Here is a 25,910-nt window from a genome sequence, read left to right on the forward strand (position 1 = left end):
CCACATGTCTCATGTCCTTGCACTACCTTTCTCTTTCCTGGCTATCTTCTCCATGTAGGTCTGGGTATGGCACTGAACTTCCAGCCCTCCCTGATCATGCTGGGCACCTACTTTGACAAACGTCGGCCTCTTGCCAATGGACTGGCTGCTGCTGGGAGCCCTGTCTTCCTCTCCGCCCTCTCTCCACTGGGTCAAGTGCTACTAGAGAAATTTGGTTGGCGAGGAGGTTTCCTCATCATGGGGGGTCTACTGCTTAACTGCTGCACCTGTGGGGCAGTCATGAGACCTCTGGAGATGGGCATGAAGCGGAAGATGGAGAAAGTCCAGGACAAATATGAAGCCAAGGAGATGCTGCCTATGGGAGGGAAGTCAGAGGAGGGAATCAGCACCACTGATGGAACCAAGAAAGCCAAGAAAGTAAAAAAGAAGCCCAGGAGAGGAAAGAAGCTGCTAGATTTTAGCATCTTTTCCAACCGGGGGTTTGTTATTTACACCATCTCGAAGTTCATCCTGGTCTTGGGTCTCTTTGTGCCTCCCATATTGCTGGTCAACTACGCTAAGGACACAGGAGTACCAGACACAGAGGCTGCATTCTTGCTTTCCATCATTGGTTTCATAGACATCTTTGCCCGCCCAGCCTGTGGCATGGTGGCAGGGTTAAAGTGGGTCCGCCCTCATGTGGCCTACTTGTTCAGCTTTGCTATGCTCTTCAACGGTCTGACAGACATCTGCAGTGCCAGGGCTAGCAACTACACAGGGCTTGTCATCTTCTGTGTCTTTTTTGGCATCTCTTATGGCATGGTAGGGGCACTACAGTTCGAGGTGCTAATGGCCATCGTCGGCTCCCAGAAGTTCTCCAGCGCCATTGGGTTGGTCCTACTTATTGAAGCTGTTGCAGTGCTCATCGGTCCACCCTCTGCAGGTAAGTCCCTTGCTGGTCAATGCAGGTGGTTAAGTTGGCTGCCATTCCATGGAGTTGTAGGGATCAGGCATAGGCACAATGCTTGAATAAAGAGCCCATTTCTAAATTTCAAATTTCTTCTGGAAAATGAAATCTGAATTGCAAGGTCACAGTCTCATTCCTTGCACTCTGATTCTGATCGGGGTGGAAGGTGGGTAGTGATATTTTTCTCTCAACTTCACTCAGAGACCTGAGCAATGGCATGCATACAGAGCTATTGAGAGTGGCATATCTTCCAGACTAGTCCTAACTAGTCACACTTCTCCTGTTTTTTTAGTGGGAACTGGGTCTCTGATTTTGCTTGTGAATGTTGTATCAAATGGTGTTATGGCAGGGTCAAGCGTGTGCTATAGGCAAACCTCTATGAGCCTTCAGCAGGACAAGAATGGGCGATTTAAGTTTCTCCTTGATGTACATGGCCTTTTGACTGATGCTGTCATGTTGAATAACGAATGTAGTTTGTGTTGACTCCAGGTTGTTCAACAGGGAGAAAGTCTTCACCCAAGAGGCTAATGTAGGTTCCTGTTATCTATCTGATTCTAGCTGAAGGATCTGTTGAAGTTGATTCATGCCAGAGGACCACTTCCAAATGCAGCACACTTCCCTGCATGTGTGATTTGCTAGGAAGGGTCAATGACAGGCTATGAGAAAAATCCCTAGGCAGGGATTGATTCATTGCTTCCTGTGCTCCATTCCTTCGCCTACGATGTGGATTAAAGCCCATCAGTGAAAACCTCCATCTGAACAAGCTCGCCCCCAGCTTAAACCACCCTTAGCAACTCCACTCATCTCTCATGTAAAAAGGTGTAGCAAGGAGAAGACCTTTTTGATACCAGCAGTTCACACCCCATTTTGTAACTTGCAGGGTAGGTAAAAGTCCACGCTAGAGGTGCCTGGGAGGGTCTAGAAACAGGTGGCTTGGAAAGCAGCTGCAGGAAGAAGGGGATTTAACGCTGCCTTGCTTACATGACCTGGAGCCCACAGGTCTTTCTTTGTGAAATGATCAGTAAGAATGTAAAAAGATGCTAGGAAGCAGAAAAAGTGTTTATCAAACGTGTCCTATGCGGCAGCAGACCAGCTCCTTCCAAGCACAGGACTTGAGCATAAAAGAAACAAAAAGAAAAGGGAAAAAGATGTTCAAAGACTTGGATGAGTGGTTTTACATGCAGGCCTGCACTTGCATGCACTATTTTTCACAGAGTTTAAGGCCAGCTGGTGCCTTGTATGGGACAGGACATAACAGATGACTCAGTGTCTGGAGATAAATTTATCTGGGCCAGGGCACTTCACAAAGGTGGAGGACAGAGGGGGTGAAGGCTGAGGCAGCGGAGCAGGAGACACAGAGCAAGGGTAGACAGAGGCCATATCTCTATTGCCCCAGTGCTTCTTGTGGCACTGAGCACACCGGCCTGGGCAATTTGAGGAGGGTTATCCGTTAACCCTCCTGCCTCAGTTCAGCTGTGCCTTGGTGGTGTGTGAACAAAAACCAGGACACAGCACAATGTCAATTAAGCTGGATAGAATGGAGGTCGGGAGGGCCAAGTCATGACTCCTACTGCCCCCTCAGCAGGACCCTGCTAGTGTAGGGAGCTTGGGCTTGGGGCAAACGCAGCAGCTCGGGCTCTGGAGAGCAGCGCGTGCCTGGAGGAAGGGGTCAAACAATGTTGCTTTGTTCCGTGTAATCCTCCTTCGCTGCTCCCTCTGTATGGGGCTGAGGAAGTTTGGCGTAGGATAAGCCACACACACGCGCGCTTTTGGCTCTCTACATGAACAGGGACACATTCACCCGCTGAGGAATTTGCTGCCTGTCTCTCACTCATGACCACCCTGGGAGGTAGCTCTGCATGCCCCCAGGCTGTGCTCAGGCCTCATTCCCTTGCACAGAAGGCACCAGAGGTCACATGCAAAGTCAGGAGAGCGCAGGCCTAGGCAGAAGCATCTGATCATCACAGCCCCTGCCCAGCTCAGCCATGAGCAATGCTGACCGCACCACGGCCGATGTTCAGGCTCTGGGAACCTTCATGCCTTTGCCAGCCTCAGTGCATTCAGGCCTGGTCCACTCCTGATGATTTCTGTGCCAAAGAGCTGCTGTGTCTCCTCCACTGAATGCTTTCCCTGCATGGTATGTTAAGAAATAGCAATGCCTTTTCTGAGATTGGAAAAGTCAAGTTCTTGGAGGCTAGTCTCAGTCTGGTGAGGAAACAGCCAACTGTAGTGCCAGACCATGGCATCAGTGGGTTACAAGTATTTAAACCTGTCAGAACAAAGGCAAAACATCAAACCTGTGATCTTACAGTACTTTCCCTGGTGGTAAAGAATAACTTTCAATCGTTCAGGTCCTTATCTAGGCTGTTTTTAAATAATCAGGCTATGCGGCCTTCCTTTGAGAAATGGCTCCTTAGCCAGACACAAGTGCTGGAGATGCACTGGGAAGTCCATGCAGGGGTGCTCAGGCTAACTGGCTTGTTTCTTGTCCACCCTTCAGGCCGTCTGGTCGATGCTCTCAAGAACTACGAGGTGATCTTCTACTTGGCGGGCTCCGAGGTGGCTCTCTCTGCCCTCTTTCTGGCTATGGCCACTTACTGCTGCCTCAACCGGCAGAAGAAGAAGGCACCTCCCCCGGAGAAGTCTCCCTCAGCTGGCGGTGGGAGCGACACCGAGGAAGCCGAGTCTGACATGCAGGAGGCTGAGGAGCACAGCAGCAACAACCACCAGTTGGCCCACAGCACTGGCGACGCCATGGCGGTGGCTGTCGAGGAGGCCAACCACGTGGTCACAGAGGAGCAGAGCGGGGAGGGAGGCGGGTGTCCTGAGGGGGACGGGGAGGTGTTGGCGCGAGCCAGCTGCAACACTGACCAGACGGTAGAGCGGGACAGCTTTTAGGCAGGACAGAGGAATCAAGACAATGCCAATGGATGTGGCTTGGTGGGCATGTAAATTGGCATGGAAGGATATGTGGGCCGTGGGGTGGGGTGGAGGAGGGCGAGGCAGAAGTGGATGTAAGAAGAAGGAGAGAGTCTTATAGCACGTCCGTATGTACATGTGTCCACACACCTACTCAGTGATATGTCTACTGACCTCCTTCCCCCACCCCCCCCCCAAAAAAAACAAAGAAACAAAAAAACTCACTTTCTCCCCTGCCTCTGAACCGGCTCTTGAAAAAGTATTTTGAAGAGGCTGCACAGGACTCTCCTCTCTTTCTGCATTCTTGCAATACAAAACGCAAACAAGAAGAGACTCTTTGTAATCTCATAGTCTTTGGTCTGGTGGCATCTAGCCCACTTACCGTGTCAGGACAGAGAGAAGCCCAGCATCCCGGCTCTCAGGAAGACTGAGGGCAGCTACCATGGGGCAGGCCCCTGGGAATGCAAACTGGGAGCTGACACGTGAGAGACCAGACTAGCTGGAAGTTGGTTGAGGATGTGTTACAATTCACAGCCATTATATGGGCTGCCTCCAGCTGCAGCCAGCATCAGCACAGATCCCACTGCCCCCTTCAATACTGCTCTTGGGCACGGCTCAACCAGTGGGAGCCCTAGTGCATGTCACCTCCATCTGGAGCAGCTTTTGTGGGTGGTGAAGTTGGAGCAGCAGCACATGATGCTGCTTTTCCAAGGAGGGAAGCGCTGGGTCAAAGGCTTCTGTTTAAGGGTGTGAAAGGAAGACGAAATCTAAGAAAAGCAAATGCCATTAAGCAAGCAGCATGACGTGGAGCCTTTCCAACAGGAATAGCAGCAAGCCACTTCTCTTAGGCTAAGTTTGCCAGCTTTAGCTAGGCTAATATTAGTTGTGTTAACATATGAAGAGAACAACGTAGCCCCTACGGAGGTGGCATCTTCAGTGCAGGTAGAGACACATACTGTGTCCCAAATGATTATCCACTCAGCAGGAACAGTACAAGGAAAGACTGAGTGAGTGAGTGAGTGAGTGTGTGTGTGTGTGTGTGTGTTTTGCTTTTTAAATAGCAAACACACTTACATAATAGTCAATGGTAAGGCTGAAGGACAAGCTGTAACCTGTGAGTGCAGCAAATGAGGGTGTCTAAGCACGTGGTAGGCCAGGCATGACCTCCTCCCCCAGGCTGCAGTGGTGGCTTTCTGGATTCAGGGAGGACAACCTTCCCTGGCATGCTTAAACCACCCTTAATCTGCTTTAGAATTGGATCTTTTATAAACACCTCAGGCAAAGCTCTTTCTTCCGGTTCCCTGAACCGCTTCACCTCAAAGGCCCTGGGGGAACCTGTCGAGGGATCAGAAACTCAACAGAGCAGTACAATGAAGGCAGCTCATGAAACCACCCAACACGGAGTGCCATACTGGCCTGGTTACAAATTATCAGGTAATAGATGACATTTGCAGGCCCTATAAAGTTATTTTAACTCACTTGAGGGTGTGGAGACATGAAGGAAAGAGCTTCAGTCCAGATGCTCTCAAACAGCTCTAAATGATGAGCAAAATGAAGCTGATGTAAGAAAGTTTTAGAACAGACATGGGAACTGAGCAGGGAGACAGTAAAGCTCATGGGGCTAGGCCTGGTCCCATCATGGCTATCAACACCCTTCTTAGCTCTAATTATGAGATTATGAGTCTGTCACACTTTCGACTCAGTTTAAATTCCTATTCAAAGCCATTTAAAATAAACCTCCCAAATCAGACTAGGCATCACAGCAGATCCCAGCTGTGAAGCTCTGGGAAAATGAGAAGCAGCAGGAATGGTCACGGAACCCTGTAGTCTTTATGTGTGATCCCGCTCCCCATCTCTACAAAAAGAAAAAGGAAAGATCACTATTCGTGTTCCCTTCAACCAAGCAGGAGTGCAGCTCCTTTCCAATTAAAGTGAACACTGCTGTCCTCCCAAGCCAGCTTTTCCTTAGTTACCTAAGAAGTTCATCTTCAAGAAGCAGCCTACAGCTTCCCAGAGGTCCAAGGCCACAGGTTGAACACAACTGACCTTGTTAGTGACAAGCAGGTAACTAGAAAAACAGCCCCTCTGTTTCCTTGCCAGCACACACACAGCATTTCCCACTAAGTCTCCCATTCCTTTAACTTGTCTCAGAAAAATACATAAAAGCTATTACAAAAGCTCGCTACAGACTATGTAGTGGAAGAGGTATCAGTCCTCTTCCTTCCCGTCCTTGCTCAGGGAAGAGCCCTGGTTAGGATGAAGGCTACCACTTCAGGAGGAGGAGTTTTCCTGGTAAAACCAGACCACCTCCTGCAGCCCCAGGATGCAGGGCTCACCCCAGCCCTACATCCCCTCAGTCAGATGTTTCTGAACCTTAGAGTACCTGTCTCTGTCTGGGGTCTTTTATCAAAGAGGTATGAGCATACCCATGAGCAAGGAAGACAGCTGCAGGGTGAAGTTATAGCAGAAACTAGGGCTGTTCTCTTGCAGTATAACTCCTGGTAGGGTGCTAAGGCTGCTGGTTGTCAACTTCTGCCAGTCTAGATGTTTTTTTTTTTTTTTTTTTTTTGTCAATCTCCATTGCCTTCTGCATTGCTTTGGTGGCTTTCAAGGAGGGTCCACTGAGGCATTTTCTCTGTTCCTCTCAACTCCTCTGTATTTTGGTACGACAAACAGCTCTGAAAGCGGATTAGGGACTTAAATATCAGCTCAAGCTTGTGATGCAACAGCTGAGCTCTGTGCAGAAACTGGTCCTGGAGCAGCGTAAGGAAACCTGGTTTTCAAGGCTGGTGGTGTTCTAGTGGGAGACTAAGAGGCAGAGCAGAGAAGCTGGTATTCGGTGGATAGAGGGCCTTGCTACAGCATTTATAATCCTACCCCTGTGGAAACCTGTGAGGCAGTGACCACCATGTGGTGTGGAGAGAAAACCATGACTATGATCATGAAAAAAAATGATCCCCTTCCCCCCATTATATTTTAATCTTAAAACCAATGGATACAGAGCAATCAAATCATTAAAGAAAACTCTTAGAGGAACAGGAAACAAAATGACACATTTTTTCTTTATTAGAGACAATACTCAGTACATTAAAGTCTATTTAAAGTCTTCCAGAGCAGCTAGACCATGGGTGACTTTCTTCCAGGCACCCAGAGAGGTGGCAAGGCTCCAGAAACAAATCAAAAACAAAACAAACATCTCAATCATAAATTAATGCCCTTAAATAGCTTCTCTCACTACCACTAGAATGTAATGACAGAGAAGTCAAAACCCTTGCCTCAGAGAACCACACCAGTGCTGACACTGGTATTGCCTGCTAAAAGAGAAAGCTGCCATCTGGATCTGGGATCAGCCCACAGAGATGGAGGGAACAGATTAAAAGGAAGGAGAAAAGACAAAGCCTCACTTACCTTCTTTTTCCTTTCCCTCTTTCCCTTGTGCTGGGCAATGGGACATTGGTTACTGGTTCTGGTCTGGCCCAAAGGCAGCGCAAAATATTTGTGCAGAGAAGAGCATAGAGCAGTATCCTACTCAACTCTCTGAACCGAAAATCTCTAAGTGCTCACAGGCAACGGTCTTCTCTGCTCACAAGGCTTCCGTCTCTCCTGTCTAGTTTAAGGCTAAAATATCTCCGTTGTGGTTCGAAGGCTGTCCTTCTTGGCACTTGCCCCAGGAGAAGGGCATGCAAGACTGACTGCAGCACATCTTGCCACTGTTCACTGCAAGTAACAGTGAGAGCAAAGAATAATGGAAAGGAAGCACACACTGCTGTTGCGCACATCTGAGGGAAATGGGTTTCTGAAAAACCACATTTGCCCGAGTGTCTCAGCTGACTGGGAGGGCTGCTTCCCAAGCCAGTTCCCTCCTTTCCATAGGGGAGGACATAGCCACAGACAGCTCAGAGGACTCTAGCTCTGGGGGTTACCTATGCAGTGTGCAGACAATGCAGCAAGGCAGCTCAGCGACTATGAAGAGGAAGGTAGCCAGGGAAATAGCTGGACAGGGAAGGACTGCAGCAGCCCAGCAAGCCAGGTAGCCACTTCCACTGACCTCTACTTTGACTAGTTCCCCCAGGATCTTGGAGGAAGAGGAAGATTCTATCATGTGTGCAACAACTAGTTCTAGCTAGCAGTTTGGACTTGCTCCTTTATAAACAGCTGTTCAGAGAGCTGAGAGTGGTGGGAGTATCATCCTACAAGAATCTGCCCTGGATGCCATGGGGACAGATGGACAAGACTGAGGAAAATGAATACAGGCCAAAGAATGGGAATCTCCAGGGCAGTCAGCAACGTGGAGAAGAAAACAATGCTGGTGCTAACACTTTCCTATAGCATAAGGGGAGGACAGGAGGGGGCTGTCTTTGCCATTTGTAGCCATCTCTCTCCAGTTTTCTTTAATTGGCTTCCACTTGCCAAAGGGGAGTGGTGCATCTCACACACTCAGCAGTGTCCTATCTGCACATGGAGTCACATGGCGATGGGGTAGGAGAATCTCCTCCCCACACCTCAGCATCCAAGTTGGGCAACAGAAGTCTGTGGCAGGAGAAAAAGAAACATCCAGGCAAACAGGCAAGGGAAGAGAGGGGAAAGCAAAGGCTGGTCCCAATCCAACCAGCTACCCCACCCAAAGCAACGGAGGAATCCCAGGCTGGATATACACAGAAAGTCATGGAGGATGAGTTTCGCCATGTGAAATGCATGTTTTTTATATCAGTCTGCAAAGAGTTTTCCTCTAGTCATACTGGCACATTCAGGCATCATCTATCAGCTTTTCACCATTTGTGTCCTCTTTCCTGCTACTGTCTGCTTCACTGCCACCTCCTCCTTCCTCCTCTTCTTCTGTCCCATCTGTGTACACGTCCTTCTGCCCATAGTTGAGGGTAGTGCGGGCAAGGTCCACCTCAATAGGAAAGACATCCGCATCTCGGAGCACGACATAGCAGTCGTCATAGTACTTGGACATGGTGGAAACAAAACGTTGGAGCTGAAACACGATATCCTGCACTGTAGTGGAGACATATTGGGAACAAATTAGGTGAAGATCCTCTTCCCAAGCAGGGTGAAGACTGTGCCAAATCACTCTTGCCAGCATTATAGATTCCTATGTACCAGTCCTATTTGACTCCCAAGGGTAGAAGGGCTCTTCAGCCAAAATTTCTTAGATGAGATGAATGAGTATGAGGGCAGAAGTCCAGCCTGCCTGATCCCTTCGCGCGCTGGACACAGTGGTTGTACTCACCATGTTTCTGGTCCAGGAGTTCAATTTTCTCTAGCACATCCTTCCTCATCTTGGCGAAGCGCGTGCGGGCCTCCTGGCGGCACCGCAGAATAAGGCGGTATTCGTAATTCCCAGTGCTCACCCTGTAGAGGGGCTCACCCAAGGCCTGTCAAAACACACGGCTGTTTTGGAGACTCAAAGCACACAATGCTGAACAGTTTTTGCAAACTGTTTCCCTAACATTGTCAACTCATGAGCACCTTGTGTTATTATGACCCTCCTAGGTCCCCCAAAATTGGGCTCAGGACCTAGGAAACACTGGAAATGCTACAGCTCACCAACAAACTGGCAGTGTAGCCGTTTAATGACAAACGCACTCCAGCAAGGGTAAAGAAAGGTGCCACCACAAAGTCAAGACACCAGACATCTTTCAACCCATCACGGAGGATTGATACAGCCTCTTAGCTGAGCTATTAATACAGGCATCAAGAGCAAACAAGCCCAAGATCTGATGGATTTATGGACTTATATCAATCAGAGGAAAAACTCTTGGCTTCCCCTGCAAGTTTCACCCTAGACTGATTGCACCATGTACTGTAAGTTTACATAGTAAATGTTGTGATACCTACAATCATCCAGGCACAACAGTAGAAATCTGTAAGGACAGAACTGTGGATTGCCCCACAAAATTGTTTCCAGAGAAAGGGGTTAGATCTATTGGCAAAACATAGCATTCTTCTCTTGCACCCGCAAACACAACATACACACACACACACACACAAAAAAAAAAAACACACTATGATTATGTCTCAGTAATGGAAATTGCATGTGTCAAAACCCAGAGCTCTGACTTTGTTGGGCAAGACTGTGATGCTTTCCTTTCCCTTTAGCACTGAGAGATTCAGAATTGTCTTAGGAAGGTTTTATTCTTTCCTAGCACTGGTTACTGGGAATACCAAAATTCAAATCCCTACTCTGAGATCACCACTTAGGATAAAAACGTTTTTGCTTTTATGCAGGGAAATTAGACATAACCGTAAATTGGGCATAAACAGAGCTCTTCGGGATTAAAGGTATAAAACTCTTCGAAGATTCAAACAGCTAAGCATTACTGGAGAAGGACATCACCTTTTTCTTCTTCTTTTTAGTCTTCTGAGGTTAAATAACTTACTTCTAGAACTAAGTTACTGTTAGGAGAGATCCTCTAATCCATTTTCTTTATCTACAAACACAGCTTTGACATTCGCCTTAGTGCAGAGAAGCTGAACTTCCATTCTCAGAAGCAAGTCCAGAATTAATGATAAGCTGTACATTACACACAGAGGGAATCTGTGAAGATAACACCTTAATCCTCCTTACACCAGCTAATATTACCTAAACACTGAGACATGCAACCAGTGAGCAAACAGTCTACAGAGGAGGTGACTGGTCGCTCCACTATTCCACAGCACCAATGATTCAAGACAGTTATTTCTATGTCGTGTTATGCACCTCCAGGTTCTAATATGACAAGAATAAATGTGAATTATTCTTAGGATGTATTCACTAGTTTGACTGCACACAGGCACCAGAGGGATTTTGCAACTGCAGGGACATTTGCACACAGCTACAGAAAGCCAGTCTGCAGTTCTCTCACTGCCACAGCACCGGTACTCACAATGGAGCTGTATTCTTCATCATCCATCTCCTTGACTTTCAGGCAATAAGACTTATCGGGATTAAAAAGAAAGAAGAAGAAATATTAAAGATAAGCTAAACAAAGACTGTCCAAAACTACCTAAAATATGGAGTCTGATGCTGTAAAGCTATTTAGAGGAGTCCAAGAGAGTAAGTTATATGGGAACTCCTTACAATTAAAGAAATTAATTGAATCAGATAGAAAAAGTCATCTGTGTTATGGGAAACAGTCTCTTACTAGTGACAATTGTTAGGTTAAAAGGATGTATTTAAATGCGGATAATCTGGCAACAAACTAAGAACTGGAAAAAAATGTATTCTGGAATAGATTATGGAAGGAAGGACATGTGATTCATTTAGATTATGTGAGATCCTCGGGGTATGATTCCACAAAACTTAATTCCAACCAGCACAACAACAAACAAACAAAAACCAAAAACACATAGAGTAGCTCACCAAATATTCAAACTTGACATCCAGGTACTTTTTGATAGTCAATCTCGTGTCAGGAATAGCTTTATTCAGGTAGGTGTTCAAATCAGTCAGCATCTGTAAGGGAAGTATTCCGTTTCTGACTTTTAGATCAAAAAGCATGAGTAAAATCTATTAAATCCAGCTTTCTAACCAGCACAGGTCATGAGACTGCCTCAAGTTAACTCTCTTCTGAGCTAGAGCATATTTGAAAGAAAATGTTTGATCTGCAGTCAAAATTGTCATGGTTAGAGTATGCATTACAATGACTAGCAAGTGGTCCTTCCAGTGCTGGAAATACACACCTCACTGAATCTGTCTCCTCTCAACTCATCTGGTTTCATTTCCAGATAGTGCTAGAAATTGTTCTCCCTAGATTCAAAGGTACAATATCCAATAGTATTCACCCAACATGGCACTTAGCATGCTGTTCAAATCAACATTTAACGCCCTCTTTGCTAAACCAAATAGAGAGATCTCCTAGAGACTCTTACTCAAACATACTCATTGAAATCCTTTAATCTTCAACTGTTTATGTAAACTCTTCCAAATTAATGATATCTTTTAAAAATGGGTACCAATGTCAGGGAAAAGACTAAGGGCTATGTTAATCAAACTACCCTCAGCCTCCAAAGAAAACAATAGGAACATAATTCATGTGCAACAGTCAGAAGGACAAGTCTATATACCAGGCTCATATAACACAGCATACTGAGATACTTGCTATTTAAACTCTAATGTTCTTTATAAAGAACTAGAAGAAAAGCAAAGATAGTTTTTTTCTCCAATGAGTTTTAAGACTACACCTTCATTTTTCTCTAGATTCCCTTATTTTCCAGATCCCTTCTCCTAGGTTTAAATTCTTTACCGGTTTAATTGTTTTCAGAAGGCGAATCCCAAACTTCTCAATGTTGCGATGGGCATCAGCAAATTTCACAAAGGCTTCACTAGCAGCTGGTTGTGGCTCCCGTACACCAATGACAGAGAAAACATCTCCAAAGGCTGGATGAGGGCAATAAATACAAACAGACGGAAGAAGCGTTTGGCCCTGGAGAGGAATCTCGCTTCCAACATTAAAACTCCTTCTGATAACCTTGCACTTGGCCAGGGGGATGCTGCTACATATTCCCTAAAGACAAGAGGTTGGCAGGGCATTTCTTCAATATCAGATATGAAAGACAGTGGCCACCTGTGCCAGGAAGGCAGTCCTTCCCAGCTTATTCCTGCAATATTTACTTGTGTTCTGCTGAGGAAATCACGTATCTAAGTAGTGACTAAAACTCCTGAAACCAGAGGTCAAAGATTTCTGCTCCCTTCGCTCAGACTCTTTACCTCTATGTGTCTGGGACAGTTCAAAGAAAGCTCTAAGAAGACTCTTGGTGTGTTCTGTCAAGCCTGTGATGGAAGTCAGAAAGAAAAAATCCAAGTCATTTCACTGAACCATAACAGATGCATCTTGCCCTTCTATTTGATGTCTGGAAGAAGATAGTTTACCTTTGTACAACTCTGCAGTCCTTTCCAACTCTTCCAATCTCTTTACCAAACCATCTGAAAGGAAACAGAATTAAAATATTCAAATCTAGACCTGACCGACCATGAAAACCCAGATTTCATATATTTGGTTCATTTTTTCCCTTACCTCCAATGCCTCTCCTCTGGTCCAACATGGGAAACAATTAAAATAATTGCAAAGTTCTTTCACAGTGTCGGGCCACCAGCTACAAACATTCCCTAAGCAAGTCCCCACTTGAAATTAACCTGACCTTGGCTAATATTTAAATGGCCCCAACGACATGACATATCCCTCAGGAAGAGACAATTGCAACAGGTAAGTATTGTAAAAGAAGAATCTTAAAAGAATTATGTGGAATATGTAAGAAACTGTAAAAAGTTAGGAAGTGTAAGACGATAAGTGTTTCCCTAAAAATATCTTTCTGCACACTACTTACCGTTGCAAAGTATGGCTCGGCTTAACCCCAGGGCATCTGCTGTCCCTGAGCTCATGTTCTCTACCAATCGGTGCTTCACTTTCTTCAAGACTAAAAGCCAAAAGAAAGATCCAGGATCAGGGTTATGTTCTATCATGAACTTACTTTGCCAGTTTCTTAGGCATCAAATGGGCTGCTTAGCTTCAGCTTAAATCAATATTGAGGTGGTGAGCAGGAAAAAAAAAAAGGTACCAGAGAAACTAGACTTTAAGCACAGCTGTGCATAGAACATCTTCTGTTCTGTCTGGTCTGCTCTCACATCCTACCTGCTTCAATCAGCATGACCTTGCCACTTTCTTTGCAAGAGTATCCCACTAACTCTCTTCATTATAAGCTATATATATATATATATATACACCTGGAACTAAATTTTGCTTCTGATACATTCTGTACTACTTCATCTCAAGTCAGGAGACCAGGCCGAATGCAAGACAAACAGAATTTAAAAGGCACAGTTATGCCTTTATTTTATTTTATTGTTCATTGTTAAACCCTTTTGCCACACCTAAGAATTCACTTCTGTCCTTGGTGGTCATACTCTACAAATTACTAAAGAAAATGTTGTCCTTCTGGATTCAGAAGACTAAACCATATGCATTTAGAGGTGTACTTCCAGGGATATCAAGTGCCTTCAGCTCCCAGGAATATCAGCTGAAGCCACCGATATTTAGCACCTCTGGAAAATCATCCATATTCTCACTGCACTTCCGTTTCCCCAGAAATCCATGCCAGGCCTCAGCAATTCTCTGAACCCCTTTCAGTTCATCAACACCTTCCTCACTGAAAAGGAATGATAGCGAAAAGGATAGATCTTTTAGGAAGGTGGGGAAGGCAGATCACATGAAACAGGGAGCTGCACAAGCTTAGTTCAAAGCACACCCTTTATTCTAAAAATAAACCCTCCCCTCTGGCCAATAAAAATCAGTGGTTGTACAAAACACAAACTTTTCACTTTAACCCCCTAAGGAGAAAGAAACCAACAAGTCTTACCAATATCCAAGGACTTGCCCTGCTTTGGATCAGCCTGGAGCTTGTTGTAATGAATCGTCACTTCTCCCTGTAGGAAGAACAAATCCCAAACTGTTGTACAGGAAGCAAGCAGCAACAGCCTCCTTTCCTGAAGGACAACAACCTGTAAACCATGAGAAAGCAGCTGCACTGGCCCCCTCCTAGCTCTCACCTTTACCATCTGTATCATCTTGGCCACCTCCACCTTGGTCTTCCCTTTGACAGACTTCCCATTCACTCCCGTGATCTCATCACCCGCTGCCACTGTTCCATCTAAGGCTGCTGGAGTGTTATCAAATACCTAGCAGAGAGCAGAAAGAGCACAGGTAGTCTGGAATTATGAGGAAAAGTGAATAGAAGGCTGAAGGAAGAAACAGGGAGGAGAGCAGAAGAGATGTTTATATTCTTCCCATTTAACTCAGTTGTATTTATTTGTATTTTGTTCGTGGTGAAGTCTTCGTTTTTTCCCCCTCTAACTCAGAGATGGGCTGATCATCTTCTCTCAGGAGCTTGCAGTCTCCATGACAGGCCCTCAAATGCTGAATTTCTTGAAATAGAGGGTGCCTCGCTATTCCTCTGAATGCTCTCAAAGGAGGATAATTTCGTGAGTCCTAATTTATTTTTCCATGCCTGCTAGCTACTAGGGCAGTGGCTCTATGCCACAGGCTCTAGGTGTCCCTGCTTGAGCAGGGGGGTTGGATTAGATGATTTCTGGAGGTCCCTTCTAACCTCGACCATTCTGTGATTCTGTGAGATGGCTCACACTTTGATAGAAACACAAATCATAGGATTCTCCACATGCTCCATCTTTCAGGCCAACATTTTTACCGAGATGGTTTATTACTCTTCCCTGAGCACCCACCTGGACAATGTAGAGACAGGGGCAGTACTGTGCTCCTCCCCCAATGCTGATCCCAATCAGATTCTGAGAGTCCTTCCTCAAGGTTACTGTCCCAGGAACAGTGGGTATCCCACTAGAATGAGAGAGAAAGCGGGAGAGAATGAATTGCTGTCACTGCAAGCACAACTATATTTGTATGAAATAATCATGGTATCTAAGTCAATACAAACTGAAAACATGGTGGGTATTGGACATTTGAATTAATCACTTTATTTCTGCTATTCAGTCTGTCAGTACAGATCAGCAGAAAAATCTTTGAATGCTGTCTTTATTGCTATTACATATGAGAGGAGACATCTTCACCCACTGCTAGAGAGAGAGGAAATGCTCGCCTGTTTTAGAGAGTACTTTATCTGGTTGTTGTGCTAGAGTGAGAGGAAAACGTCAACAAATGAAATGTGAGACAGCTGCTCCATACCGAATTCCCTGCTACCTGCTTCTACCTGCTAAGAAAAATCTAGCATTATTCTCCTTATAGATATAGGTATTCCCAAGCTTTTCTCCATGTCTTCCTGCTTCTTATTTCCATTTCTCCATTGTAAGTCATTTCTTCTGTAAGGTCACTAGTTCACTGAAGATTTGTCAGCACTGTTTTGTGATCAGAAACTCACAGCAGTCACTGTAGAGCAACAGAAAGCATCCCCCACTGCTCACCAGCACAGCAATCCCTCATCCCCAGTCTTCAGAGAGCAAGGAATCAGGGCCACAGCCTGATTCTTTAGCACACAGTCAGGAACTGTCAGGAAAGACTAAATATATCTCTTCCCATTAGGTCAAAAAAAAAAAAAAACAGTAGAAGACAAGTGAAATACTCACAGTTTATCTTCTTCAATATCATAGTCCAAGTCTGCAAACATTGTTTCAGCTAGATGGAATCTGTTGGTGTGACAATCTGCTTGTTCCAAACTGCCTGAAATGAAAGAATAAAAGCCAACAAATCAGTGCTCTCAACAGAGAATTGCAGAGAGCTAACTTGTGACCATTATTAAACCTTTTCTCTTTCTTTCATTTTTTTTTAATTCCAGATGATGCTCTATGTTCTTTCTTATACTGAAGCGGAAAAGTATTTCAAGAGTCTTTTCTCATTCTCTGCACCAAGTGTGAGGCAGAAGAATATACTCAAGTCAAATGCTGCATTTTTGAAAACCCATAAAAACACAGTCTTTTTTTCCCCAAGAAAATGCAGAGAATAAAACAGTGTCCTTTCTGGAAACCAACCCTTTACATGTCCGACTTGCCCATCACCTCAACTTTTAAGGGTGCCTATGGCTTTATGCTCTAAACCCACTGAAGATCTCAGTTTCTTTCTTGATTTCGCGGCAAGCCAGATAACTTCTCGATGCTTATCTCCTACCTCGGGAGGCCACGTCGAGCTTTCCGCAGCTCCTGGGGAGGCCCCGCTGCGCCCCACGCGCCAGTCCCCACGCGTGTCTATTGAACGTCACACTCCAGGCGGCAACGAGGCCTCCCCGGTTCGTCCTCTCCTCCTCACCCCGCGCTCGCCGTCACGCTGGGCCCGTCCGCGCCACATCAAAGCGGCGCGACTTGCAGAGGCAGCCGCCGCGCCGTCCCCCGCACACGCTCCCGGAAATGTCCGATACCCGTTACCCGTTACCGGGCCGCTGTGTGTGTGCGGGGGGGGGAGGCTGGAGGGGGGACACGGCCGCGTTGCCGAGGCAACCCGGGAGGGGGCTGTCCCGTGTCTCACCGGAAGTTCCCGTCCCGCGCGCGGCCCCGCCGCCGCCACCCGCCGCCCGGCGCTGTCAGACACGTCACCGCTGGGGCCAGCCCGGAAGCGCCCGGAGCCCCGCCCACTGCTCCCGCCCCGCCCGCCTGGCGACGCGCGTTGCCATGGGGACGGCGGCGGCAGGCGGCCAATGGCCGCGGCGACGCGGCCCCGGTCCCGCCGCCATCTTGAGAGCGGCGCGGGGGGCGCCATGGGGGCGGGGCTGCAGCCCGGGGGGCGGGGCCCGCCTGGGGGCGGTGAGAGAGACGCGGCCTCACAAAATGGCCGCCCCCCGAGGGTGTCCCCTGGCCTTCGGTCATGGCCGGTCGGGGCCTGGGCTGGCGGAGGCCGCCCTGGGAGTCGCGTCTTCCGGAACCCTCCCGAAGAGAGGTTAAAGAGGTTTCGGTGTTTCTGGTACTGTGCAAAACTCCAGCAGCGTGGCTTTTCCTTGCTTGCTGTGAGCAGCTATTTCCACCCTTCACTCAACAGGGGAAACCCAAAGAGGGTTTCCACGTTGAGAAAAATACAATTTATTGTACTTGTCAGTTGGGAAAATGCAGATTGCAGCTGTCTCTTGCAGATAATGCACACTATAAAAATACATATACACTATTAAAATACATATATAATGCTTGTATGTAGTAAGGGAACATTTCAGAAGTGCATCTGTGAATGGGAAGACATTCTGGACCGGCTCTTCGGATGAAAGCAGGGATACAAAGAGCTTCCAAACTGGTTAGTGTAATTGCTTCTGCTGCTGCTGAGCCAGTGGTGACCTGCGGAAGCTGTGGACCTGCGGTGTTTTGAAAGGCAGTCAGTGCCACTGCGCGCAAAACCACCACACTGCCCTGTATATGGCGTTACAGCCCAGCTTTTGTGTGTTTTGCCCCTTTGCAATGTGGGAGGGGGTAGTTGTTAAATGTTCAAATGGGTTTTCTGCCTCCATCAAGAAAGCATCATGACTGGGAGGATGCTTTGATTTCCCAGAAGAATATGGTCTTCTGTTGCACTGTGTCTCATCTCTTCCAGCTGCTGTGGACTTCTGAGGGCTTAATCAGGCTGCCGAACCTGACTTGTTGACACGGATCAAAACAATAAAAGAAAATTTCACTCTTTGAACTGAAAACTCCTTCCTGACCGGCAGCAAGGGCAGGCTGTAGACAGCGACCTCTCTTGCTGTCTTAGAGGGTACTTAGTGTTTGCAGCATGCAGCCTCATGAGCCTAGAAACTACGTACATCAAAACAACAGCTGAAGCCGCCCACGGTGCCCCAATACAAGAGCAAGAGCATGTTGTTAAGAATCAGTTTGAAGTCCAGGGTCTAAAAGATGATTTATTTATGAAGGGAAGCTTAATGAGAAATGCAAGTCCTTCAGAAGGAAGCTCTCTGAAGAGAACACGCTGACATCCTGACCCTGGTAGCTGAGAGGAGCTTTACATCTGCTAAGCCCTAGAAATAATGGGGCAGACCCTGATCTCTGCACCTGAGGAAGCCTCTGTGGCCCAGTTTATTGTGGCCAAGGAGGATACAGAGAAGACAAAGCCACACACTTCCCGGAGCTTTTGCAAAGCCAAGGACAACAGGCAATAGTCACAAGGTGTAGGATGGAAATTCTCATTAGATAAAAGGAAAGAAAAAAAAAGCTGTGAGGGTTGGTAAGTGCTGAGATGGTGGCTTGCGCCTTACTCCAACTTGACTGCGCTGGCATTGCAGTGCTGTGATCCTGAGAAAAACTGCAACATTTTGAAACATTTTCCTTTGTAATTCTTTGGGATTCTTAGATTGTTAGATCAAAAGAGCTGGTCATAATTTTCTTCATCTTAAACACTTACTTTGAAATGCAATTAGCATAAAAACAAAAATCCCTCCATCCTCTTTAACATGCATAACCTCACTATTGACAACTCTTAACTGTGAGTTAACCATGAGCTGCAGCATTATAATGTATTTATGATAAAGTGACTCCAGTCCCTCATTAGCTGGGCCCTGCAAAACATGCAGGAAACACTGCTTAACTGCACAAAAGTTGCCAGACATGAGCCTGTAAAGTAAATAAATAACATAGGAGGTCAGCGCTCTGTCCTGCCGTGCCAAGGCTGCTCCATACAGTAGGTTAGGGGCCTGTGAATCCCCCACGGTCCCGTTGCAGAGCGTGGTAGGGGCTCCTGCTCGGAGCACCTTGGCAGTGCTGTCCCAGGGGGTAGCGAGCACTAGGGCCGGCAGCTCTGCCTAATTTCTAAGGTGGCAGCTCCACCGTGTGGGCGCTGCTGACAACTGTTGTCATGAAGGGTTGGAAATGGTGGGGGTTTCTCCTATTTTCTTGCCTAATTTACAGAATAAAACAATACAAAAAAAAGCTTTTCCCAAACCTAGGAGAACACCTACATAACATGAACCATTTGGTTTTGCCCGAAGGGACTGCTCAGAGCCTTGTGCATAACAGGGCACCAGGCTGGTTTACAGAAATGCCAGGATTTCATCTCTTCTGGGTTTGTGGGTCTCTTTCTACTGCTACAACTGCAAGGGAAAAGATCAGGCACTGAATTTCTCACTTCCCATCAGCTCCTCCTGCTATTAGAAAGAAAAACAAGAAGCAGAACTGGGCTGGGGTTAAAGAAAAAAAAAAAGATACAACCTAAATCTTCAGGTAGTCCTGGTTGTCCTGTTTTTGTACTGCTGTGTGTGCATTATGTGTACATATGTAGCCCAGTATGTCATTTAAGTAGGAGCCTATGTATACATGTACTGCCTGACTCTGTCCTCTGTGCACAGCAATTCCGACATATTCGGGATCAGCTGGATTCTGTGTACACGAGATGGGGAATTAATCTATGGGTGCTCTAAAGTCACGTCTGTCTCAACGTTAGAAAGCCAGGTGATTGCATCTCCTTAGGGAAAAGGTGATGAATTATTGTTGAAAATGGTAGTCTCAAATCCAGTGTAATAAGGCTGGCTCACCTGATAAAAAAAAAAAAAAAAAGAGAAAAGAAAAGAAAAGAAAAGAAAAGAAAAGAAAAGAAAAGAAAAGAAAAGAAAAGAAAAGAAAAGAAAAGAAAAGAAAAGAAAACCCAGGAAGCCATTTGCTCTCGAGAGTGGGTCTAATTAATCATCACATCACAAATATGAACTGCAGCTGTACCCTGAAAACTGGGTTCCATTCTTACTGTTTACCAATGCTACTGGTATGGAAAGGGCTGTCTGCAAACACAGACGTTTCCCGTCCTTAAACAGGCAACCGTGTAAGCTCAGCCCAGGCTCTGCAGGTCAAGCTCTCTTCTGCTTGTCTTTCATCATGTGTAATAAGGAGTCCGCAAGCAAATCACACATTGCATGGCTAGTTACTGCTTGGCACTCGATGTATTTCTCTGTACTTGGTCTGAATTTCCTGTTTCTGGCTGTTTTTCTGCTACTGGCAGCATGATTAGAACTGGACTAACGTATTACTCAATTCCTGTCCCTGAAGCTGTGTTTTCTGTTTTTGGGGAAATCTCCAATAGGTAAATGTGGGGATTATATTCCCACATATTCCATTATGTTCCCGCTGTAGCCCTCTCCTGCCTGCCATTCTGCAGGACCTGCCCCTAGGCTCTTCCCCACTTGTGCCGGATGCTCCAGGACCTCTGCAGAGGCTTCTACGTGGTGCAGGTGAGAAGGAGATGTTGGGTCCACGGAGGCTGAACAAGGGATAGTCATACATAAGGGTTGTTTTTCATGTGCTTGGGTGGGTGTATGCTGTTACCACATTAAGTGTCTTTCCTTCAAATTTTCCCAAATTTAGATTTGTCAGAAATTTACTCAGACAAAAGAATACTGCTTAAACAGCCACAGCTCCATGGTAGATACAGTGCTGAACCCATCTCATTGCCTCTTGCCTTCTCCATGGATTTCCCCTCCTAAGTGAAGAGAGAGGTCTCAGGTGCATCTGTTCTCACCTGCTACTAATACATGGCTCAGCGCTGATCCCCCGCAAGGCCCGCCTGGTATTTGCACCCATAGGCCGTGCAAGGGCACATATTTGCAACCTGAGTAACCAGCAACTCAGTGCCAAGCGAGGGGTCTGAGGCTCTGCAGGTGCAAAGTTTGGGCCTCGGCTTGGCTGGTCCTTCTTAATTTATGAGACAATTTGAAGTCTTTTGACGCCAGGAGGGATGGCCACACGCTACTGCACTGCACAGATCTTGTGTCTGTGCGAGCTGAGGCACTTGGGCTGAGGCCTTGGCGAGTGCAGCTGTAGCCGTGCAGGGACGGGGTCTACATCTCATGAGCCATGGCAGAGTGCAGGGTGGGAGGCACGCAGCAACTTGCCCTCATTATGCATGGGTCTAACATGGCCAATTACCCCATCCTTTCCTCACCTCCTCGATGTAAAAGACTCTTGTTGAGAGTGGTCATAATTCACGTTGAACACCCCCATCTCCTTACACCCTTCACACCCGCTGCTTTCCATTTTCCTTCCAGGAAAAAAAAAAAAAAAAGTCTCTTTGATGAAATGAAATGTCTCAGTCAAAGAACCCCTCAAATGGTTGGGGACCCCTGCACTTGGCCACTCTTGCCTACTTCCCAGCTCTATTTCTGGCGGAGTTTGGAGTTTAAGTGGGCTGACCTTGTGCCCTGGCTGCCCCGGGGGTCAGTGATGAAAGCGGATGGAGGCTTCAGAGTCAGGTCTCTTGTGTGTGACTCTTTTGTTCCCAGGACAGGGGTGTGCAGTGCCTGGGACAGTGCTTAATTGTTCGGGGGCACTGCTCTACCCGTCATGCCCTTCCCCGGGTGGCCCCAGCCCTTCTTGCTCATGCGTGGGAGGGAGGCAGCTTCTCCACTTGGGGTTGAGAGGAGGAAACAGAGCCTGGGCGGCTCGGCATCATTTCGGGCTGTTTATCAATCTGTGTAATAAATTTCACAGAGTGCCAGGAAGCAAAAAATAAAAGACTTCCTGCCATGTGAAGAGTCCAGTCTGTCACTGGGTACATCCTCTCTTGTCCCGGTGACCAGGCAATTGCACCGTCACCTCATCCTGGCCAGCTCCTGGGTCAAACCACCATGCTTCATGGAACGTTCCCTGCCACCGAGTGCTGCCTCTGGCCCTTTCCAGGTGTTTAATGGGAAAGGCTGGGATGGGTCAGGGCTGAAGCATGGGGAAATATGCCTGGGGTAACTCAAGAGGAAGCTCTGGGCTTGTGTCAGGGAGTAGAGGAGCTTTGTGCTGGGCTGGGGTACATCAGTAAATGGTGTGAGGTTGCAAGCACAGGGCTGGAGGTGTTGGGGCTTCCAGAAGCCTTTGTTGGACCTGAACTGAGCATCCATGCCATACACAACACTGAGGACACGCAGAGGAGCAGCGGGTTTGCTGTCAGCATGGGAAGGCAGGGGAAGGGTGCTGGAAAATGTGGCAGGGTGATAGTAGAGGGCTGAAGGTTTGCAAATGTCTGTGGTGTGGAGCTAGATCAGTAGAGCTCTGCATGAGTGTGTGGCAAACTTTGTACTGCTCAGTCCCTCTTGGCTGCCCCCTCGGCATCTTTCATTTTACAGCAAGTCCTTCCTGTGCTTTACATCTTCGCTGCAGCTGGAGGCTGGGGCAGCCACACCAGGCCCTCCCCTCGGCTCTCCCTGGGAGTGACTGCGCGGAGGAAATGGATAAAAGGAGCTGCGGGTCAGGGTTTAATTAGCCCCTTGTGCATGGGGCTGAGTGATGGACAGAGACTGTCAGTGGGTCACCGATTAGCTACCACAGAGCAGGCAGAGGAGGGGGGAACCTTGATGAGCCCCCAGGACAGGCCTGCGTTGGAGGAAGCCATGAGGATTGGAGATTGCCGACCATAATAGGGATACTTTATCTTTTAGTTGTTCCCCCAATCCCACACTCCTTCTTTTAGTGGATGTGAAGCTACTCTTACACAGAGCTTCTGTTTTGGAAGAGGTTGGTTGCCTCTTTGGCCTTCCTAGGCTGGGAACTGAGTGGAGGTGGTGTATCCTGGGACCCCAAAGACCCCACTTTCTGCCATCTCTTGCCTTGCTTCCCCCTCTGGCTTTTTCCTGGACCTGTTCCTGTGCGTGGTGGATCTCAGATCTGGAGAAAGAGAAACAATCACTTCCTAGGGCTCATGTTACACAGTTGTCCCAGCTGGGTGCTGCCCCATGGGATGAGACCCCTGAGCTAGGCCGTGACCTCCATGGTGGCAGGTTCTCAAGGGGCGGCGGTGGGACTTCTCCTGCCAACCGTGCAGAGCTCTGCTGAGCAAAGGGAGGAGGGAAGGAGCGAAGGAGTAAGGACAGGGAGAGAAGGAAGGAAGGCAGCCAGAAAGGAGGAAGGAAGCTGCTGCTGGCAGATGAGGTGTGATACACACAGTGCCCCACTGAGGTACGGAGAGGTCTCCGTCAGAGACACCAGCTCCGGTGGAAGACAGGCTGCCTGTCTCCAGCCCCACCACCTTACCGCTGCCTCCCTTGCCTCAATGCCTCAGGGTAATAAGTCACTCTCCCCATTGTATTCCTGGCATCTGTCAGCTCTGGGGCTATGGGAGTCCAAGATTATTCTTTTGCAGATTTGCTCACTTGGTTTTGTGTAAAGAGATGGTGGAAATAATGAGCTTCGATAAGGCTTATACCTTCTGCTCCCAACCCTGTAGGTATTTCCCCCTCTTTTCCTTCTCACACTTGTATCAAGCCTTTGTTCCTCATCCTACTACATTTTCTCTGAGTCCAGCCTTCCTTTCCTCCATCCTTGACAACTCAGTCCACTTGTATCGCTGACTCAGCCCTCAGTCCTACCATTGCTATGAAGTTTTGCACCTAACCTCCCACCAATCCTGTTGCCCTCTGTCTTGAGGATCTTCTTTCTTTTTCCTACAGCCCTTCTACTTTCTTTTCCCTACAGTCTTTCTACACATCTCTTTTTTTGGATTCTGGCCTTCAGTCTCTAACTCCATCCACAGTTGTCTTCTGGTATCCCCAGCTTGTACTCTTCCCTGTCACTTCTACCCTTTCCCTTCTCTCTCTCCTCCCTTTCTCTGTTCACTCATCCTTTACTCCTCATTCCCTGGGTCCCTCTTTCCTGTCCCCTTTAGCCCCCCCAAGGGTTGTTTGCATGAATTGTCTCAAGAATCATGGGATGACTTTTTTTTTTTTTTTTTTCTGTCTCCCTGTCAGTGGGAACATCACATTAAGGAGCGTGGAGAAGTGACCAGGGGCCATTGGGGTGACTCTGGCACCCCTCTCCTCGCCCTCCCTACCCCCTCTTCTTCTGTGTCAAAGGAGGCCTTGTTGTCCAAAAGCAGAAAGAGAAAAGCAGATAAAAAGGCGGAACATGTGATCTCATTGGCTTTATTTAGCCATTCAGCCATCCCTCCTCTTCTTTCTTGATTCATCTAAAATTATCTAAGTAAGAATCCATAATCCTCCCTTAGGCTTCTCATCTCTGAAAGAGATGGTGGTAGATTCTTTCAAAGAGACTTTAGCACTCCACCTCTTGGTCTTCACAAGGAGCAGAGATGTCCCTGACAGGGCTCACTGAAAGCAGAGTAATCTTTTTGACCTTGCTAGTCTCTCTAGCAAAACTATATGATATCCCACCTTGTGAAGGGGACTTGGGACCAGGGAGAAATAAATCCTTTTCCTGGTTTCCTTGTTTCACTAGTGTATTTCACTCCATGGGTAGGCTTGATTCTTTTCAAGGAAACCACACAATTTAGAGATAGGTTAAATTGCTTTGGTGCAATTCATTATTGTGGGCGTGGACATAAATGTATATGTATATGTATATGTATATTTATAAGGAGTTGTTAGTGCACCATTTTTCATGATGTTTTAAGCAGCTTGGTTTAGAGATCCCCCAACAAAGAAGATTTTCTAATGTGGGAGTATAAGGGTACTTGCATCAATATAGTCCATTCCCCTTCTCTGCAGAAATAAAAATTCTGCAGATAACTGATTGCTTCTACAGGCATGCATATGTGTGTGCATGACACCACCTTCTGTGTCATTGAGGTTGAAATTTAATCATTATTTCAAGAGATTTTCAAAGTAGTTTAGGCACTGAATGAGAAAAAACTGCAATGCAGCCAGGGAGTTTAAGCCTTGTTCACCTGACGCACGATGTGGACTGAGATGGAATCAGGGCAAAGGGTAGGCAGGGGCCTGAAGAGGGTCAGTAGAGAAGGAGGAGAGGAACAGAAAGGCAGAAGGAGCAACATTTGTTTCAGATGAGACTGAGGAATTTGATTTTTTTTTTCTGCAGGCAGTGTCAGTGAAGAATATACCAAAATGCTCTCAATCTAGAAGGTAGGCAGATAGGAATCTAATTGGGGATGCTTGTGATGCAAGAGAAGGGTCATTGTGGACGTTGCAGTGACTTTAACATCATGTGAGCATTTACATATCTTTATGTGTACACGCAAACTGGTTCAAGCAATACGTGCAAGGAAGAAAGGACACTATTGCCAAAGGGATGGCTGTGGGTATGCCTGAGGTATAATTCCCATGGGATGTGGGAAGATATGATGCTCATGGGGATTTGCCACAGCTTTGCTGTGGTGGGAGGTGAAAGGGTATCTGTGAGGCATGCGCCAGGGGTTATTGTTACGGGAGATGGAGTGTCTTTTCTGAGAAAAGAGAGGGATTATAAAGTTGAGATATTCTCGACTTGAATGTAGTAGTTGTTTCTGGAAGGCATTGAAGGGTCACTCTGGTGAGAAGAGGAAAAAATCCTTGTAGGATATCCTCATGTGCAATAGGTTTTACAGCAATTGTGTGGAGAAACTATATATGACATTTCAAAGCATCCTACAAAGAATGTCAGCTCCAGCTTCCAAACAGCTGAATCAGTAAATGTGGGGGCAAGAAAGTGACTATTCTGTGCCTCCCATGTGTTTTTTAATAAATGCAGAGTTCCTATAAAAATCTAGTTCCATTGTAGCCGCTGTTGGACTCCTGCCAGTTTTGGGGTCCCTATCATTTGATTTTCTTGCAACAGGCACCATGACTCCATTAGCGGGGCATTTCCATTAGCATGTTGGGCTGATTCAACCTATATCCTGCCTTGTTGTGTCTGACTCATTTTTCCCCT

General features: G+C 46.9%; 2 protein-coding genes across 2 annotated transcripts in view; one reads left to right on the top strand and one right to left on the bottom strand.

Moving 5' to 3' along the window:
* SLC16A8 (solute carrier family 16 member 8) overlaps positions 1–3,844 on the top strand; it is a 5,234-nt gene extending 1,390 nt beyond the window's left edge. The window contains exons 3-4 of the mRNA XM_010224152.2: positions 59–922; positions 3,447–3,844. Of these exons, the coding sequence (XP_010222454.1) occupies positions 59–922; positions 3,447–3,844 (1,262 nt within the window). The remainder of the gene's footprint in view (positions 1–58; positions 923–3,446) is intronic.
* A 4,406-nt stretch (positions 3,845–8,250) lies between these two features.
* On the bottom strand, positions 8,251–16,496 carry PICK1 (protein interacting with PRKCA 1). The gene is made up of 13 exons (XM_010224151.2): positions 16,480–16,496; positions 15,942–16,035; positions 15,087–15,198; positions 14,397–14,525; positions 14,207–14,273; positions 13,178–13,267; positions 12,723–12,776; positions 12,561–12,623; positions 12,097–12,230; positions 11,214–11,306; positions 10,738–10,788; positions 9,102–9,246; positions 8,251–8,866 (listed from the first exon to the last, which is right to left on the bottom strand). Exons 2-13 carry the CDS (start codon positions 15,980–15,982, stop codon positions 8,613–8,615), a joined length of 1,233 nt encoding a protein of 410 aa, XP_010222453.1. The 5' UTR covers positions 15,983–16,035; positions 16,480–16,496; the 3' UTR covers positions 8,251–8,612.
* Positions 16,497–25,910: the final 9,414 nt, after the last annotated feature.

The sequence above is a fragment of the Tinamus guttatus genome, unplaced genomic scaffold, assembly GCF_059628265.1.
Source record: "Tinamus guttatus ecotype Peru unplaced genomic scaffold, ASM5962826v1 Tinamus_guttatus_pri_ptg000439l, whole genome shotgun sequence".
Classification (NCBI taxonomy): domain Eukaryota; kingdom Metazoa; phylum Chordata; class Aves; order Tinamiformes; family Tinamidae; genus Tinamus; species Tinamus guttatus.